Raw genomic sequence first — 18,605 nt, forward strand, 5'->3', positions numbered from 1 at the left:
GTGCTACTTGAAGTCATATGCATCATACAGCCTTTCTTTGACTCCCTCTCTTATAGCAACCTTCTACATTTTTAAGAACACATCATCTGCTGCATCTTCTGACTTTCCTGCAATTCCCTCTCTTAGCGACTTTCCACTCCTAAAGACCTCCTTCTACTTCTACTTCTGCTTCTACTTGTAAAGACCAATCATTTGCGTGACTCGTATTATTTTTAAATGACTTATCCGCTGATGCTCTAAATTAAGTACTACTATTACAATTGCCGATGCTACTACTACTACTACTACTACTACTACTACTACTACTACTACTACTACTACTACTACTACATAAATGTTTATCGGTTCTAAGCCATGTTAGTAAAAACTGTTACGCCTCTCAATCTCAGGTTGGATTAGATATTATAGAAATGCCGATATATTTTGTGTTACTGTTTTCTTGCTGTTTTAAAATGTGTTTGGATTAGAAAAAAATTTCCGTGCCTTTTATCGTTTTTTTTTTTTTTTTTTTTAACCCGGAAAGGCTCAGAAATGGAAATTATGGAAATGATATATTCTGTTTTATTGCTTTATTTGGTGTTTTGAATCGTGTTTGGGTGTTTTTTATTGTTTTTTCGTGTTTTTTTCGTGTTGTTTTGTTTTCCGTGTTTTGTTGTTTTTCATGTTTTGATTAATGTTTTTTTTCCTTTTTTTTCGTTTTTTATCGTTTTGCGTGTTTGTTATTGTTTTTTTCTGTTTTTTTATTGTTTTCCGTGTTTTTATTATTGTTTTCCGTGTTCTGTTATTGTTTTCCGTGTTTTATCATTGTTTTTCGTGTTTTTATTATTGTTTTCCGTGTTCTATTATTGTTTTACGTGTTTTATCATTGTTTTTCGTGTTCTGTTATTGTTTTCCGTGTTTTATCATTGTTTTTCGTGTTTTTATTATTGTTTTCCGTGTTCTATTATTGTTTTTCGTGTTTTTATTATTGTTTTCCGTGTTCTATTATTGTTTTCCGTGTTTTATCATTGTTTTCCGTGTTTTTATTATTGTTTTCCGTGTTCTATTATTGTTTTCCGTGTTTTATCATAGTTTTTCGTGTTTTTATTATTGTTTTCCGTGTTCTATTATTGTTTTCCGTGTTTTATCATTGTTTTCCGTGTTTTTATTATTGTTTTCCGTGTTCTATTATTGTTTTCCGTGTTTTATCATTGTTTTCCGTGTTTTTATTATTGTTTTCCGTGTTCTATTATTGTTTTCCGTGTTTTATCATTGTTTTCCGTGTTTTTATTATTGTTTTCCTTGTTCTATTATTGTTTTCCGTGTTTTATCATTGTTTTCCGTGTTTTTATTATTGTTTTCCGTGTTCTATTATTGTTTTCCGTGTTTTATCATTTTTTACCGTGTTTTTATTATTGTTTTCCGTGTTCTATTATTGTTTTCCGTGTTTTATCATTGTTTTCCGTGTTTTTATTATTGTTTTCCGTGTTCTATTATTGTTTTCCGTGTTTTATCATTGTTTTCCGTGTTTTTATTATGTTTTTCCGTGTTCTATTATTGTTTTCCGTGTTTTATCATTGTTTTCCGTGTTTTTATTATTGTTTTCCGTGTTCTATTATTGTTTTCCGTGTTTTTATTATTTTTTTCCGTGTTTTTATTATTGTTTTTCGTGTTTTTTTATTGTTTTCCGTGTTTTATCATTGTTTTCCGTGTTTTTATTATGTTTTTCCGTGTTCTATTATTGTTTTCCGTGTTTTATCATTGTTTTCCGTGTTTTTATTATTGTTTTCCGTGTTCTATTATTGTTTTCCGTATTTTTATTATTGTTTTCCGTGTTCTTTTATTGTTTTCAGTGTTTTTATTATTGTTTTCCGTGTTCTAAAATTGTTTTCCGTGTTTTATCATTGTTTTTTCGTGTTTTTATTATTGTTTTCCGTTTTTTATTATTGTTTTCCGTGTTTTTATTATTTTTTTCCGTGTTTTTATTATTGTTTTTCGTGTTTTTTTATTGTTTTCCGTGTTTTAATTATTGTTTTCATTGTTTTTATTCTTGTTTTTTCCGTGTTTTTATTCTTGTTTTCCGTGTTTTTATTATTGTTTTCCGTTTGTTTATTATTGTTTTCCGTGTTTATTATTATTTTTTCAGTGTTTTATTATTGTTTTCCGTATTTATTAATATTTTTTCAGTGTTTTATTATTGTTTTCCGTGTTTTATTATTGTTTTCCGTGTTTTTATTATTGTTTTCCGTTTGTTTATTATTGTTTTCCGTATTTATTAATATTTTTTCAGTGTTTTGTTATTGTTTTCCGTGTTTTATTATTGTTTTCCGTGTTTTTATTATTGTTTTCCGTGTTCTATATGTTGTTTTTCGATGTTTTTTGTTGTTTCCTATGTTTTTTTTATTATTTTTACGCGTTTTTTTATTTTTTATAGTTCTGACCTGAGAATGGTTGCCAAAAAGACCTGAGAATCTGACACTCGTATTATCAAACGTTTAAGACTCATGTTACGAACGTTTTTCTTCAAGGCCAAAGAGGAACTACGTCGATTGGGCTGTCATGAGTGTTTGTCCTGTTCACAGCGCGGAAGCCTTGCAAAACTGCCGCCGGGCTCAGGAAACCACCCATGAATGCCAAGACAACTTCTGCGTGAGGCTTTTGAAATAGATGGAGTAAACCTTTGAAAAATTTGATGATATGGACTTGCAACCTAACAATACGTATACCTTATAGCTCTGTTGGAATGCGATTGGTTGGTGCTGTATAGCCATATTAGTTCGAAGATGCTAGACATCGATCAATCTGCGGGTTCTGATCGTGTTACATTGAGGTTTTCGGGTTCTGTTAGTTGTGGCAATAACTTTAAACAATGCGACGGAGATTAGCACCGAGGCCAAGCGCAGCTCAATCTATTATTCCTCTCTCTCTCTCTCTCTCTCTCTCTCTCTCTCTCTCTCTCCGACCCCATATGGTGCGACCGGTTATCACGAGAACAACGAAGATAAGGAACAAGGCCACTTTTTTTCTTCTCCCGCGCCGCCACTTAGCTACGAGGCCTCCAGCTGCAGCCCCGGCGATAACACACTCCACCTTACCTAATAAAGACACACACACGCATCATCAGTTCATATCCGATTAATAACAAGGAAACGTTGATGCAATATTGATTTGGGGTGTATAGTAGTAGTAGCGGGAGGAAGAGAAGGGAAGGGGGAAGCAGGGGGAGGAGAAACATGGAAACATGGACTAGCAGACAGCAGAAAGCCTGTTGGCTCATTACTAGGCTGCCTGATTTCAGTGATGTAATCAATCCGTTTACCATAAGAGTGGCTTGCTGGGAAGGATTAAAGCACTTGTGCACCTACTCTTAGGTACGTTCAGCTCACTCCCGAGTTGGAGGAGAGAGAGAGAGAGAGAGAGAGAGAGAGAGAGAGAGAGAGAGAGAGAGAGAGAGAGAGAGAGAGAGAGAGAGAAATTGAAATTTGTCCACATTCATAAAACATTTGAGTATTTTAAAACATTCAATCAGTTTTCCTCGGAGGAGACGTCTATTAAGGGAGAACAATAAGGGATGAGAGCCTTTCGTCGTAATATTTGTAGCGCAAGGAAGGGATTATTTTTGTTGCCCTACGTTGAACATCTAATTTAGTAATGTCCTTTGCCGTTGAGAACTGCGGGTTCCTAGTACAGCGGCTGTCCCGCTGGACTTGGTATGGCGATGCCGGAGGGGTAGCCAAGGAGATTGACCACATCCTCGTAAGTACTTGTTGGAGGATCCTCCAGAACTGTAGGGTTTACCGGAGTGCTGAGTTCTTTGCAACTGACCTTAAGCTTGTTGTTGATACGCTCAAGCTTCATGTCAGGTCAAGAAGAATCTCGAGATGCATTTGTTCTATCTCGAGAGGCTGAAGGACCTGGCATGTGCTCAGGAGTATGCAGTGACAGTCTCAAATCGGTTCAATGTGCTCAGCACCCTGGAGGACCCTGCAGAACCGTGGGATACCTTCAAACATGAGACTCCGCAAGCTGCCAAGGAGTGCACTGGAGAGCGCCCGAGATAAGAACATAAGAACATAAGAACGTAGGAGTCTGCAAGAGGCCGGTAGGCCTGTACAAGGCAGCTCCTTTGAACCTAATCTCCCGTGTATCTAACCCCACCTAATATCGCTGTCCATGAATTTATCTAATCTATTTTTGAATGTGACAATTGTATTGGCACTCACCACATGACTGCTAAGCCTATTCCACTCATCCACAACCCTGTTAGTAAAACAATTTTTGCCTATGTCCCTGTTGAATCTGAATTTATCCAGTTTAAACCCATTACTTCGTGTCCTACCCGGTTCTCTTACCAACAAAACCTTATGAATAGTAGGCCTCCTACGGTCAGATGAATATCCCCCTTATTAAAACCCTTCATCCATTTATAAACCTCGATCATGTCTCCACGCACCCTTCGCCTTTCTAGAGAATGCAAGTTTAACTGTTTGAGTCTTTCCTCGTATGGCAAGTTTCTCAACCCCTGAATCATCTTAGTCATCCTCCTCTGCACCGATTCTAACATTTTGATATCCATTCTATAGTAAGGTGACCAGAACTGAACCGCATAGTCAAGATGAGGTCTAACTAATGCTAAATATAGTTTGAGGAAGACTTCGGCGCTTCTGTTGCTCACGCTCCTTGAAATAAATCCCAGTACCCTATTTGCTCGATTTCTAGCTTGAATGCATTGTGCCCTTGGACGGAGATCAGAGCTCACTAAGACCCCTAAATCTCTCGCACCCAGACCTACCTATGAGAGTGTCATTTAAGCAATAGTTATGAGAGGGGTTGTTCCTACCTACACTCAGAATACTGCACTTCCCTACATTGAACTCCATCTGCCATTTATCCGCCCAGTCATACAATCTGTTTAGTTCATCCTGGAGAATACTAGCGTCCTGATCCGACTCAATTACTCTACCGATCTTGGTATCATCTGCAAACTTACTGACATCACTACTAATTCCTGTATCTAAGTCATTGATATAAATGATAAACAAAAGTGGACCTAATACCGAACCTTGTGGGACCCCACTCGTAACACATCCCCAGTCAGATCTTTTACCATTGATTTGCACTCTTTGCTTCCTATTGCTAGCCACGCCTTGACCCAGTTCAAAACTTTACCCTCTACTCCGTGAGCCTGTAATTTAAGCAACAGTCGTTGGTGAGGAACTTTGTCAAACGCTTTACTAAAATCAAGATAGATTACATCATAATTTTCATCTCTGTCTACCGCCTCAAATACTTTATTGTAGAAGGACAAGAGATTGGTGAGGCATGACCTACCTTTAGTGAACCCATGCTGCGAGTCGTGAATTAAGTTATGTTTCTTTAAATTTTCGGGTAGTCGGTGGCCGAACTGGTAGCGTACTGGGCCCACATTCACCGCGTGATGGACGACGCGGGTTCGAATCCCCACGCTACCACTCGGATTTTTCAGTCACCGCCGAGTGGCTTAAAACTACCCACATGCTGTCCTGAAGACCACCCATCAACCCGGACTCTAGAGGAAGCCGTCCAAGCGAATCAAGAACGAGTTCCGGGGGTCAGCATGAGCCAATGCAAGATGGCGCCACTATAAACACTCGCCTGCGCCAGAACGGGCTGGGCCGACCATCAGGCCCCACCTGGAAGAAGCCTTGGGCCGACCATCAGGCCCCACCAGGAAGATGCCTACCGGCGCAACAGGCAACGACGTAAAAAAATAAATAAATAAATAAATAAATAAATGCTCCCGAATGTTCCTGGCTATTATGAACTCCAGCATCTTGCCTATAACCGACGTTAAGCTAATTGGGCGATAGTTTGAAGCAGCTGACCCGTCCCCCTTTTTGAAAATCGGCGTCACATTAGCTAGATCGGCGTTACATTAGCTAGTCGGCGTCACATTAGCTAAATCGGCGTCACATTAGCTAAATCGGCGTCACATTAGCTAAATCGGCGTCACATTAGCTAGATCTAGGAGTGGCTTTGCCTCGGTGGAGACGCTGGAGAATATCGAGGAGAGTCGCGCTCCCAGACTTGCTGGGAACCGGTGTGGTGTCGTCAGACATCCCGTATCGTGAGATCGATATCCCATCCTGACTACATACATGAATTTCGACACGGTACTGTGTCTTTTGTCGACTGCTTGTCGGGATCTGTCCCACCCAAGTTTATTTATATTATTATAAAAGCAAATGATGACGTATGTATGTATATAGCTAGGATATCAGCAATCACTCTTCTTCTTTTGATCTGTTCCGCTTTACATCGCTTTTTAGGTCCTCCTCGGTACTTTTTTACACTTAGATGCTTCACTTAGTTACTCTATGATAGTAAAGATAGGGTTCCGCGATGCGAAGTTAAGGATGGGATGTCTCACGACAAAGGATGGCAGACGACACCACACCGGGACCAATACAGTCGCGTAGGACTAGAGCTCCCCTGAGGAGAGACAAGGAGAGGTATGTTAGGGGTCTCGCTGAGGAAGTCGAGGGCCATTTAAATGCGAATGATCTTCGACCTGCTTACCGAGTCCTGAAGAAGCTCCGCTCCAAGTCCCTCTCTCAGGTGAGCGCTATCCGAACAGCTGATGGCTGCCTCGTGTCGGACATGGATGGGCAGAGGGCTCGTTAAGCCTTTGAACAGTTATACATGGCGGACCCTCCAAGTAGGCAGCTTCCAGTTGCTGGGTTGCAGGTGGCGGATGCTGATCCACCCATGCATTGACGAAAGCCCGCCCTCTCTGGCAGAGGTCAGGGAGGCTGTGGCAAAGTTGAGGGGTGGAAAGGCACCTGGCATCTGTAACATCAGTGCGGAGCTGCTCAAAGCTGGAGGTGAGGCCATGATCCGCGGGTTGCATGCGGTCTTGACTGCCGTATGGCAATCTGGCACCATTCCTCCTGACTGAAAGAGGGGGCTGGTCGTCCCAATCTGTAAAGGAAAGGGGACCGCCAAATAAGACTGCAACGACTATCGTGGTATTGTCACTGCTCAGTGTGCCTGGCAATTGTGATTGCCCACCTATTGCTGATGCGACTTCGCAGCCAGCTGCTGAGGCTGCAGAGACCGAACAGTCTGGGTTCACGCCTGGTAAGTCAACAACTGTCCATATCCTAGCGCTTCGCGTACTGGTGGGGCGCCGACGCGAGTTTCGACAGGGGATGTTTGCAGCCTATGTTGATCTCAAGAAGGCGTTTGACTCAGTGCATCGTGAGGCACTCTGGGATCTCCTGCGACTCCGTGGGATTCCTGCAAGGAGTATTGGTTTGCTGACTGGCCTGTATTCTGGGACAGAGTGCTGTGAAGTGTGTGTGTGTGTGTGTGTGTGTGTGTGTGTGGGGGGGCTTTTGTCCAGCTTCTTTCCCGTGAATGCGGGAGTGGGGCAGGGCTATGTCCTTGCCCCCATCGCTTTTCAACACTTGTATGGAGTACCAAGCAGAGTTGTGGACAAGAGTCATTGCGGAGCATCCATTGACAATACCAGGGTCACTGACCTTGTTTTTGCCGATGATGCATGCAGTAATCCTGGCGGAGACGCTGGAGGTCTTGGTGATGGCTCTCGAGGCACTGCACGAGGAGGCGAAGTCCTTATGGAACTTCAGGTATCCTAGAGAGTCAACCCGCTACCCACAGTCACCCACCCAGCCGTACAGCCAGACAGCTATAAAAGAAGAAAAAGAAAGTGTGAGGAAGGAAAGAGAAGGAAGATAATAACAAAGAAGAGCGGGTGGTTGTGTTGCTGTTGTTGTTTTTGTTGTTGCTGTCCTGTTATTGTTGCTGTATGAGTTAATTTAAGGTATATATAGATAATGTAGATATGTTTAAAATAATGTATTGTTATGCCGGACGTATTACTTGGGTTCCGTGTCGCCGTCACAAGACTCCGTGGGAAGGAAATATGTAAACACTTTGCACATCTTCTGTAGTTTAATATTCTTCCATAGTAGTACACTTCACTCTTGACTCTTCACTGGCCACTAGCTTACTATGACTCGGACTGGGACTTTCTCGCCCTCTTCTCCTATATATATCCAGAACAGTACAGTCTAGAATGTTACAGTATATTTTAGATCATACAAGAACACGTAGCAAAAATATATGCGAGTTGGCAACACTTCCCACCTGGCGTCTGGCCGCCCTCAGCGCGGACAGCTCTGCTCCCCCCCCTGCTCGCTCCTCCCGGAGCCTTCTAGAGGCCCATGGACGCCGGGGGAAGTTTCCAGCACAACAGTATCATACTCATATTATCATCTACAATTTATTCTACATCAAAGTGTTAGACAGGCAGAATGTGAACAAGAGATAACCCAAGACAACTTCTTAAGTATTTCATGGCTGGTTAGATTGTGGGAGCACGGCCTCCATAGCCCTGGCATGCGGATTGCTTGTGGCTGTTGCTGTTGTTAAGATGAAATAACGATGAGGTAGACAACCAGACTAGTCCCCGCTGCAAAGGTGTTAAGTCCAACGTTGCCAGATTGTCGTATTCAGCCTCCTATGTTTGCCGATTTCTCTAAAAAAACCTGCCTCCTCGACCCCAATAACTGCCTTTTTATATAGTTATCGTTAAAATGGTTGATTATTTGTGTTTTTTGGCAATAGTTATGGCTCAGAAACCTGTAAATACGTGGCTCTGAGTACGATAATCTGGCAACTGTCCTGTCACCCCGCAGACACCATCACGGCTGACAAGACCAAGACCAAATTCATTGATGTAAACAAACAAAACCGGAATACCTGTCACCGTCCATATCTTCCCCTCCTTTGATGGTCGCCGCGCTGAGCCCCTCAGGATGAAGACCTACACGCTGAGGGAGAAGGTGAAGAGCGTGGCCGTGGCGTCCAGGGCGGCGGTGCTGGTGCTGCAGGTGGGTGACGGAAGGGGGGAGCCGGTGTGTGGGTGACAGGGTGGCTGGGTGATGGAAGGGATGGGGTGGCTGGGTGACGAGAGGGATGGGCTGGGTGGGTGACAGAGGGGAGTGGATGGGTGGGTGACAGAGGGGGGTGGATGGGTGAATAGGGATGGGATGGGTGGGTGACAAGAGGGGGGTGGATGGGTGAATAGGGATGGGATGGGTGGGTGACAAGAGGGGGGTGGATGGGTGAATAGGGTTGGAGTGGGTGGGTGACGAGGGGGGTGGATGGGTGAATAGGGATGGAGTGGGTGGGTGACAAGAGGGGGGTGGATGGGTGAATGTAGTGACACGACTTGCCTGATGGGCGAGCCTCCAATAACCCACTTAGCCAGGGGGGTACCTCTTTGGCCGACTGGTAAAGGAGTGGCTCTCCCGTTACGCTGGTCACAGGTTTGATCCCCGGCGCCAGCAAACCTTTCCTTGTCTGAATTAATTTCTCGTGTGTTTCGTTACACGCAGTGGCCGTGTGGGAGTGTTGTAAAGAGAAAAATTCTGGCATTTCATGAGTAGGGATGGAGTGGGTGGGTGACGAAAGGGGGGTGGATGGGTGAATAGGGCTGGGCTGGGTGGGTGACAGAGGGGGGTGGATGGGTGAATAGGGATGGGGTGGGTGTGGGGTGGGTGGGTGATGAGAGGGGGGTGGATGGGTGAATAGGGATGGAATGGGTGGGTGACGAGAGGGGGTGGATGGGTGAATAGGGCTGGGCTGGGTGGGGGTAATAATTCAGGAGATGTGGGCTCTCGAATTTCCAGGCACAAACTATTTTTTTCTAGGTAAAATGTGGTGCTTTTTCAAGTGGAGATAGTCTTTTTTTCCGGAAACTATTAGGAAAGGGGCTATTTCAATTTTCTTGATCAAGTCACAATCCTAATATTTCTGGAAAAAAACCATCTCCACATGAAAAAAACACCACAAATTACCCAGAAAAAAATAGTTTGTGCCTAACCTAACCTAACCTAACCTATCCTAACCTAACCTAACCTATCCTAACCTAACCTATCCTAACCTAACCTAACCTAACCTATCCTAACCTAACCTATCCTAACCTAACCTATCCTAACCTAACCTAACCTAACCTATCCTAACCTAACCTAACCTATCCTAACCTAACCTAACCTATCCTAACCTATCCTATCCTAACCTAACCTAACCTAACCTAACCTATCCTAACCTAACCTAACCTAACTTAACAGCAAACCAGCCCGAGGCCGTGGCACTGCTTCTGCGACAATCAGTCATGCGCGGTATGTGATAAAGGGAGGGTGTATGTCTCTCGGGGTCCAGGAATAATTTTTTTTTTTATGTATTTATTTTTTTTATTTTTTATGGTTTCCGGAAGTGAACAGGGTCTACACTATATACTGATACAGAAATAATGCAGAAAACGTGAGTATTAACGGCGGTAGAGAGAGCCCATACCTCCTGAATATTATCCTGGGTGGGTGACAGAGGGGGGTGGATGGGTGAATAGGGATAGGGTGGGTGGGTGATGAGAGGGGGGTGGATGGGTGAATAGGGATGGAGTGGGTGGGTGATGAGAGGGGGGTGGATGGGTGAAAAGGGCTGGGCTGGGTGGGTGACAGAGGGGGGTGGATGGGTGAATAGGGATGGGGTGGGTGGGTGATGAGAGGGGGGTGGATAGGTGAATAGGGACAGGGTGGGTGGGGTCAGTAGTGTACAAACTGATATGATTATTTGAATGACTTGATTACTTATATGACAACATGGGGTAATTGTGAGAATCACTCCAAACTCGATGATATTCTCCATATATAAGGAACTGAAATACATGTCCCCTAATGATAATATGAAGGCGGAAAAACTTTAAAGTAAAGAAAAAGTGGTAAAGGTAGTGAAAAGGCATATACATACATTTGTTTTGGTGTCGTCGGTGGCTCTTGCTCTTGCAGTATTGGGAGGTGAGCAGTGTTGCCAACGATCCAGTTAGCGATGGTACGTTTAGTTAGCAATTAGCCCATGTATGTGAGACCAGGTCCACCACGCGTGGTTATTATTTTTTTTTAGAACACACACCTTTACCTAATACTATACCCGGCCCAAACCTTCACAAAACCCTTTGGGTAAAGGTGTGTGTTCTAAAAAAATAAAATAACCACGTGTGGTGAACCTGTTGTTTTCGTACTGGTAACAACACTGCTCAATTCCCAATGGCAGCCGCTGACACCAAAACGAATGTATGTATATGCCTTTTCACTACCTTAACCACTTTTTCTTTACTTTTAAGTTTTTCTGCCTTCATATTATGGTTAAGGGACATGTATTTTGTCCCTTAAGTATAGTATGGAGGCGTAATATCGTATTTTGGAGGCGCGTAGTGATTCTAAATAATTACCCAACAAAATACATAAACAAGAAAAGGCATATGCTATAGCTGCACATGGCCCCAGTGCACATCTCTGTCACAATGGACCCAAGTTTGACTGTTAATAAGGGGGATAGGAAGGACAGGGTGTGTGGGGGGTTGATTGGAGCAGGGTAGGGAGGGTGGCGCTTTAGGAAATATAGATAGTAGTGAATTTATTATAGCTATTTTGCATAAGGTCTTTTTACATCATAATATTGGAGTTTCTTTACTTTAATGGAAAGTATTAGTTGCTGTACTGCATAACAAATAATCTAAGTATTACCTTTGCATGAGATGGCTATAATAGATTTGAAATTATCCTTAGAAACAACAAACATTCCTTCTTCTTTTTCTTTGTTTAACATCTATAATAAATTGGATATCATCCCCTAGAAATATCAACCTTCTTTTTCTTTTTTTTTGTTTAACATCTGACAGAAGTTTAATATCATCCCCTAGAAATAACAAAATTCTTCCTCTTCATCTCCTTCTTTTTCTTCTTCCTCTTGCTTTTTCTTTTTTTCTTCTTTTTCTTTGTTTATCAGTCTTATTTTCCCTTATGGTGATGGATGGGTTGATGAAGATATTGTCATTGTTCATCTTGGTTTGGAACAAGAAACAACAAACACCTCCATAACCCAAACTCCAAGTGTCAATACTAATCTTACTTTGATCACTTAATAGAAGGTTCATATTAGTGTGATTCTTTTATCTTCTTTTTCTCCTTTTTCTTCTTTTTCTCCTCCTTTGTTTAACGCCGTTATTTTCCCTTCTGAGGATGAACAGAAGATGCAGTGAGTCCCTTGTGCTTTCTTTTGCAGATGGTGTCCAACATCCTGCTTCCTGACCACCTGGCGGATGCGTTTGTGTCACCGGAGGACCCTGAGCTGCCTGTGTCCCTGGTGAGTGGCTGGGACATTGGTAAAGGAAAGTATCAAGACACCTCTCCTCTTGAAATTGATCACTCTTTTGGCCACTCTTCTAAACTCTTTTTATAGGAACAGTGATTTGCAGGCTTTTTTTTTTTTTTTTTTTTTTCCCCTTCAGCTGCTTCCTTTACTGTAAAGAGTAAATCCCTAAAATCTCATCTTCTTTGGCTCCAACAGGCAGACCATGTTGTGAAGTGGACGCTGGGTGGGCTGGTGCGTTGGGATGCCCAGTACTTTATGCACATCGCTCAGTACGGCTACACGCATGAGAACACGCTTGCCTTCTTCCCCATGTTTCCCCTCATCGTGCGCAGTGTGGCAGCTGTCATCGGGATCCCTCTGCTTTACGTCTTCAACTACTACAGTGTGCTACTTATCTCTGCCACCCTCGTAAACTTTTTCATTTTTGTGCGGACCGCCGTCGTGTTTCATAAGCTGAGCGAACATGTGCTAAGAGATGAGACACTGGCCTACCGAGCGGCTCTCCTCTTCTGCATCAACCCTGCTAGTGTGTTCTTCTCGGCACCTTACTCGGAGGGTCTCTTTGCCCTCCTCACCTTCTCCGGCCTGCTTTTCAATGAGACCCGCAGCTCCTCCTCCTTCTCGGCAAGCGTGTTCGGTATAGCCTCGGCAGTGCGCTCCAACGGACTTGTCAATGTGGGCTTTGTGCTTTACAGGAAGTTGCAGGATTGTTCTAACTATTTCTACAAGTAAGTTTTTGTATATTAACTCTTTGTATGTTAACTGTTTTTGTATGGATGATCTTTTTATGTATGGATGGATGGCGTTTTGGAAGACCTCACTCACTCATCCTAAACACATCCCTCAGTTTATTAAAGTCCAAAAATAAAAAAGTCATCTCTCGTCAGGATCCGCAACGCCACCACTGAGTCTGGGCAGCTGTCCCTCGTGCTGGTGCTGCTGCTTACCCTCAACTACACCCTCATCCCTCTCTTCCTGGGCTGCTTCGCCGTGGTGTTGCCCTTCGCTGTGTTCCAGGTCTGGTGCTATATGGTGAGTGTGTGTGTGTATGCACCTGGTTGATAGTCTCTTGTATCCCATGTTATTAGATTTTCCTTGTCCACTTTCTCCATCACATTCAGCACCCTATACACTGCAATCAGATCTTTTCACTCCCTCCTCTGTTTCAATCTCAGTAAATTCAACCACCTCAATCTCTGTGTGTGTGTGTGTGTGTGTGTGTGTATTGATGAACCTTTGTCTTGTATCAGTGCTCTGTACTACTCATGTTTGCATCTCCACAAAAGTTTTAGAGTAGCAAACTAGCAATGGATAAAGAATAAAAAGATGAAAATAGGATAAAAAATGATACAAAGGAGAGGAAAAAGGATAAAAAATACATTATAAAAGGAGTGTGTAGTTTTTAATCAGCTTTCAATCAATTACTTTTTATTATTGAAGTTTTAATGTACATTCCTTTGCTTCATTTGATCTGTTGGTTAATGTGATTCTTTGCTTCCTTAGATCTGCAAGTTAATGTGTTTTTAGGTTTGTTTTTGTATCATTGCTTTTTTTTTTTTTTTTTTTTTTTTTTTTTTTTTTTACGCCTGTGGCACCAGTAGGCTTTCAGATTGGGCCTGAGGGTTGGCCCCAGCCTGCCTAGTGTTTCCTATTGCATTATCTTCCTCGGGATGCTCTAGCTATACCTATTTTTTCTTTTTTTGATATTAGTTTTTTGGGGCTCACAAAAAGCAGAAATAATATTGACCCAGGAAGATTGTTTACGAAGGTGACGTTAGGAGTGTCAGTGCACCTCTCCATATGAAACTGACTTCTGTTCTAGCCTCTCATTCTTTTTATTGTTACTGGAGGAGCAGCTATCAGACTTTTCTTGTATTTTTTCGTTCTTTTGCCCTTTAGCTGCCTTCCTTGCCATAGAAAAAGGATATGTATTGAATAGTTGGACAGTTGTTGTTTTTCTTCCCTTGAGTCTTCACAAAGTTAGGTAGTTAGTATGATGAGTTTTCCATTGTGACCTAGCACTGCACTCATATCAGTTGCTGTTTCGTCACCAATAATAAAAGGCTTTCCTGTCATCAATACATTTCTCTGCCCTCAAAACCTCCTACAGTATGGTTGATCTCTTCTTTAGACATACTGCTCGGAGGAAGGAGGAATACCGCCACTGCCGACCCATCTGGAAATGTTTGTGCGCTCCAACTTCCTCCACTCCCCGGACCTGGGCGAGGCTGAGTGGTGCTTCAACTTCCCCCCGTTGGCCTACTCTCACGTGCAGGACAAATACTGGGATGTGAGTAATATTATTTTGTCTTGTTTGGGGAAGGAGGAAAGAAGATTGTAGGGCCAGTATAAAAGAAGTAAGAGTATAGCAACATCCCTTTAGTGGCAGGGCAAACACTGGGATGTGAGTACTATTATTTTGTCTTGTTTGGGGAAGGAGGAAAGGAGATTGTAAGGCTAATATAAAAGAAGTAAGAGTATAGCAACATCCCTTTTGGTTCCTCTACCTCCAAGACCCTCACCTCCTTTTCTCTCTTGCAACCCTTATCTCCAGCACACTCCACCACCCTTTCTCTCTCGCTTCCGTTATCACCAGCACACTCCAGCTCCCTTTCTCCCTTGCTCCCTCTGTCGCCGCTGCCCTCCGCCATTCTCCCTTTCTTCCACAAACACTGGGATGTGAGTGCTACTGCTTATCTTGTTTGATGGAAGGAAGAAAGAAGGTAGGAGATGTGTTACAAATAGAGAAAAGAGTATAGATAAAGAGAAGGGTTGTACTGCGTGCCAGTTCCATAATTTGGTGAGTAAGCTTCCAAACCACACACCAAAGACTATGAACATTTATATAATGTTTGGTGGTCATAAAGAAGCTAACGAATTTGAGGAAACTCCACAGAGAATGTCTTTGGTATTGATTGATGACTTTTTTTCCTCATTAGAAAGTCAAGCTACTCAGAGAAGGAAAGAAATTACAAAAAAGAGACTATGAAGCGACAGAAACAGGTGTGTGTGTGTGTGTGTGTGTGTGTGTGTGTGTGTGTGTGTGTGTGTGAGCAAGTCAGAAAAATAATGGAGATGTGTTAAAATTGGGTTACTCTTAGCACGATTTTTTTATCAGATACTTTTAATTTTTTTTTTCTGATGGTTGGAATCAAAGTACTCAGAGGAGAAAAAAAACAGACAGGGAAGGTGTGTGTGGGCAAGTTGAAAAAATAACTGATGTGAATTGGGTAATACTTAGCACATGTTTTTCTATCAGATATATCGTTTTTCCCCGCAGGTTGGGTTTTTGCGCTATTACGAGTTCCGGCAAGTCCCGAACTTCATGCTGGCCCTGCCTATGGTGATGATGGTGATCTGCCATGCTGCGCTGTACATGGTGGACAATCCTCAGGTGGGTGGTGGTGTTAGTGTTGTTATTGTTGCTGTTGTTGATATTGCTGTTGTTGTCGTTGTCATTTTACGGTTAATTTAAGGTATAAATAATGTACCATACTGATGTTTAACCCTTGAACTACGGGTATTGTTTTCATTGAATGTTCTTGGTAAAGCATAAAAAAAGAGCTGTTATTTTTTTGTTTATTCATATTGTGTGAAGCATCTCAACTCATTGAACACAGCAACAAAATCCAAATTATGATGCGTTGTGTCTTTCTGTCCTGTCCTTTCCTCCTAACTTGTCACTGTGTTGTCCTGTACTTTCCCAACAGATGCTTGGGTTGTGGCCTTTACTGTGGCTCAGTTAGGACTAATGGATTATCTCATGCCCATGAGGGTCAGATATTATGCCATGCAGCAGGACAAGTCACAGAACCCACAAAATTTAAGCAGAACTTTCAGGATTGTGTCGTGCAAGAGTCTGATTGAGTGGACCATGATGGACTTCATATACAATGGCTGTCGTTAAACTCGTCTGCTGCGGTTGGCACGGATTTGTCTTTCACTGGTAGCCTGGTAACATATAGTCCCAGGTCTTTCTCTGCCTCTGTGGTGGATAGTGGAGTGTTTCCCATGTAGTATTGGTATGCTGGATATCCCCTCCCAAGGTGCAGGACTTTACATTTTTCTTTATTGAATTGTAGCAGCCACTTTTTGTTCCACTCCTTTAGCTTGGTGAGGTCTTTTTGTAGGAAATCCGCAGTCAAGGGGTTAAAAGAATGTGTATATTGTACTAATGTTTTCATCTCCATCTAAGTACTAGAGTAGCATGAATGTAAAAGGCTAAAAATATGAGTAAAAAAAATGTGTATTTTTTTTGGCTAACTTTAATATAAGAGTAACGTGAATATGAAAGGATAAAAAAACTACAGAAAAATGTGTGTAGTTTTCAGTCAACCTTATATCAATTACCTTCAGATCTGCTGGGGCCTGGGCATCCCCGTGTCCGTGACGGAGCAGGGCAGGGGCGGGAAGGACAAGCAGCCCCTCCCCTGGCCGGACAAGGGCATCAACTCCTGGCGGGTGTTCATCTACACGGCCCACTCGCTGTGTCTCTGTGCCTTCTGTGTGTTGTGTATCCATGTGCAGGTGAGTGTAGTGGGGTGTGTTTTGTGTTTTATTTTATCATTATTATTGATATTATTACTATTATTTTTCTTCTTTGTCTTTTTCTCCTTCTCTTTCAATTTCTTTTTCATTTTCATCTTTTTTGTATTGAGATCGGAGGAAGAGTATTTAGAGAAAATAAGAAACTGATGTAGGTTCATATTCTTAAACATCTCATCTTAAAAAATCTTGAAAGAAACACTCATGGCGACGCGTTTAACCTCTTTTACGGCCTTTAGAATTGATTGATGTGAGAGAAGGAAGCGTCTAAGAATACTGGGTTACGTCTTAAGATTGATATGTGTTCCCTTCCCTCCCTTCACAGCCTTCCTTTCTCTTCTCCTTTACTGATATGTGTGATGTGAGTGCAGTATTCTCACAGATGTATCAGTAGGTATATTCTCTTCCTACATACAGGTGACCACAAGGTTGCTCTGCTCCAGCTGCCCTGTGGTGTACTGGTTTGCCGCCCACCTCCTCACTGACTCCGGCAAGACCCAGGGTGGCCGGGAGAGGGCGTCCAGCCCCCCCGAGACCCCGGCTAACCTGACCAAGAGGTATAAAGTAGCACTTCTTTCGGAGTGCCCCAGGTCGTTCTGGGGGCAGGTCGTCATCTCCTACTTCCTCCTCTACTTCATCATGGGCATTGTTCTGTACTCCAACTTCCTCCCCTGGACCTGAGATGTGGGGTCATGACGTTCCATTTTTATCAGAGTAATTCCGTCTCAGCATACCATTCTTGTATCACTCAGGATTTTTTACACTGCTGTCATCACACTTTTGTTTCGCCTTTTGGTGTGTACCTCAGACATGCTGCCACTCAAGGAGACACAGTATTCCTGCCCTCTGTGCATTACATTGTGGTACCGAGGGTCATTGTGCACAAATGACATGATCTCAAATCTAGTCCATATCCTTTGATAGCAAAACCAGATTTGTGGCTTTTTGTGTTGGTTCCTTTCCTCCCCGCCGCTCTGCCACACAGTCCCAACACCCGTCTCTCCTTCTCATATGTTAGTAGGTAACATATGAGAGGAAGGGACAGGTGTTGGGACTGTGTGGCAGAGCAACACAAGACAATCTCGCAAATCTGGTTTCACACTATAGTCGGTTCACCTGAGTCTGAAGTGTGCATTATCAAGCACTGGTTGTCCCGTGGTGCGTCCTATTGCGTGGATAATATGTGATGGGCTATGCATAGGAAACAGTCATCATTATCAGTAATATGCAAAGAACAATAACAAATACCGTCAATTATAGTCGATTTTAAGGTAAAATTTATTAGTACTGATGCAAACAGGTGTTTTGTTAATTTACAAGATTGCTGATTATAAGTATTAAAAAGCCTTGGCATTGTCAGCCACTGGGAAAATTATCAGGATTTATATCAACAAAACAGCTGTTTACGACATTACAAATAATTTTCAACTCAAGATCGACTATAATTGACGGTATGTTATTGTTACCTGCATATTATTGAAACGACTGTTTCCTACGTGTAGGCTGTCATATATTATCCATGCAATTGGATGCGCTGTGGGGCAGCAGATTGCCAGTGCTTGATAATGCACACTTCATACTCAGGTGAATCGACTATAGTACTAATTTACTAAGCAACTCTGTTTTGTACATTCTTTTATTTCTATCACAGTTAAAATGTAGATGTGTATTTTATGCTGACTTTACTAACATCTGGGTTTAGCTGAATAAATAGCTTTAAGATTTGTTACTAGTCAACTTATATTTGTACATAGCACATATATGTAATTTATGTAGCTGTAATTGTTTAATAATTTGCACCATACACAGATACTAGTTTTATTTATTCTCACACTTACCGGGTCTTTTCCTTTCCTTTG

General features: G+C 42.5%; 1 protein-coding gene across 2 annotated transcripts in view; it reads left to right on the forward strand.

The window, feature by feature from the left end:
- The window catches only part of LOC126995836 (GPI mannosyltransferase 2-like), a 28,351-nt gene extending 9,797 nt beyond the window's left edge, over positions 1-18,554 (forward strand). For both annotated transcript variants that reach the window (XM_050855698.1, XM_050855699.1), the window contains exons 2-9: positions 8,682-8,876; positions 12,112-12,192; positions 12,397-12,929; positions 13,089-13,233; positions 14,333-14,491; positions 15,482-15,595; positions 16,558-16,728; positions 17,164-18,554. In XM_050855698.1, coding sequence (XP_050711655.1) covers positions 8,802-8,876; positions 12,112-12,192; positions 12,397-12,929; positions 13,089-13,233; positions 14,333-14,491; positions 15,482-15,595; positions 16,558-16,728; positions 17,164-17,427 — 1,542 coding nt within the window. In that variant the 5' untranslated portion in view covers positions 8,682-8,801 and the 3' untranslated portion in view covers positions 17,428-18,554. The remainder of the gene's footprint in view (positions 1-8,681; positions 8,877-12,111; positions 12,193-12,396; positions 12,930-13,088; positions 13,234-14,332; positions 14,492-15,481; positions 15,596-16,557; positions 16,729-17,163) is intronic.
- Positions 18,555-18,605: the final 51 nt, after the last annotated feature.

Source organism: Eriocheir sinensis, chromosome 9, assembly GCF_024679095.1.
Source record: "Eriocheir sinensis breed Jianghai 21 chromosome 9, ASM2467909v1, whole genome shotgun sequence".
Classification (NCBI taxonomy): domain Eukaryota; kingdom Metazoa; phylum Arthropoda; class Malacostraca; order Decapoda; family Varunidae; genus Eriocheir; species Eriocheir sinensis.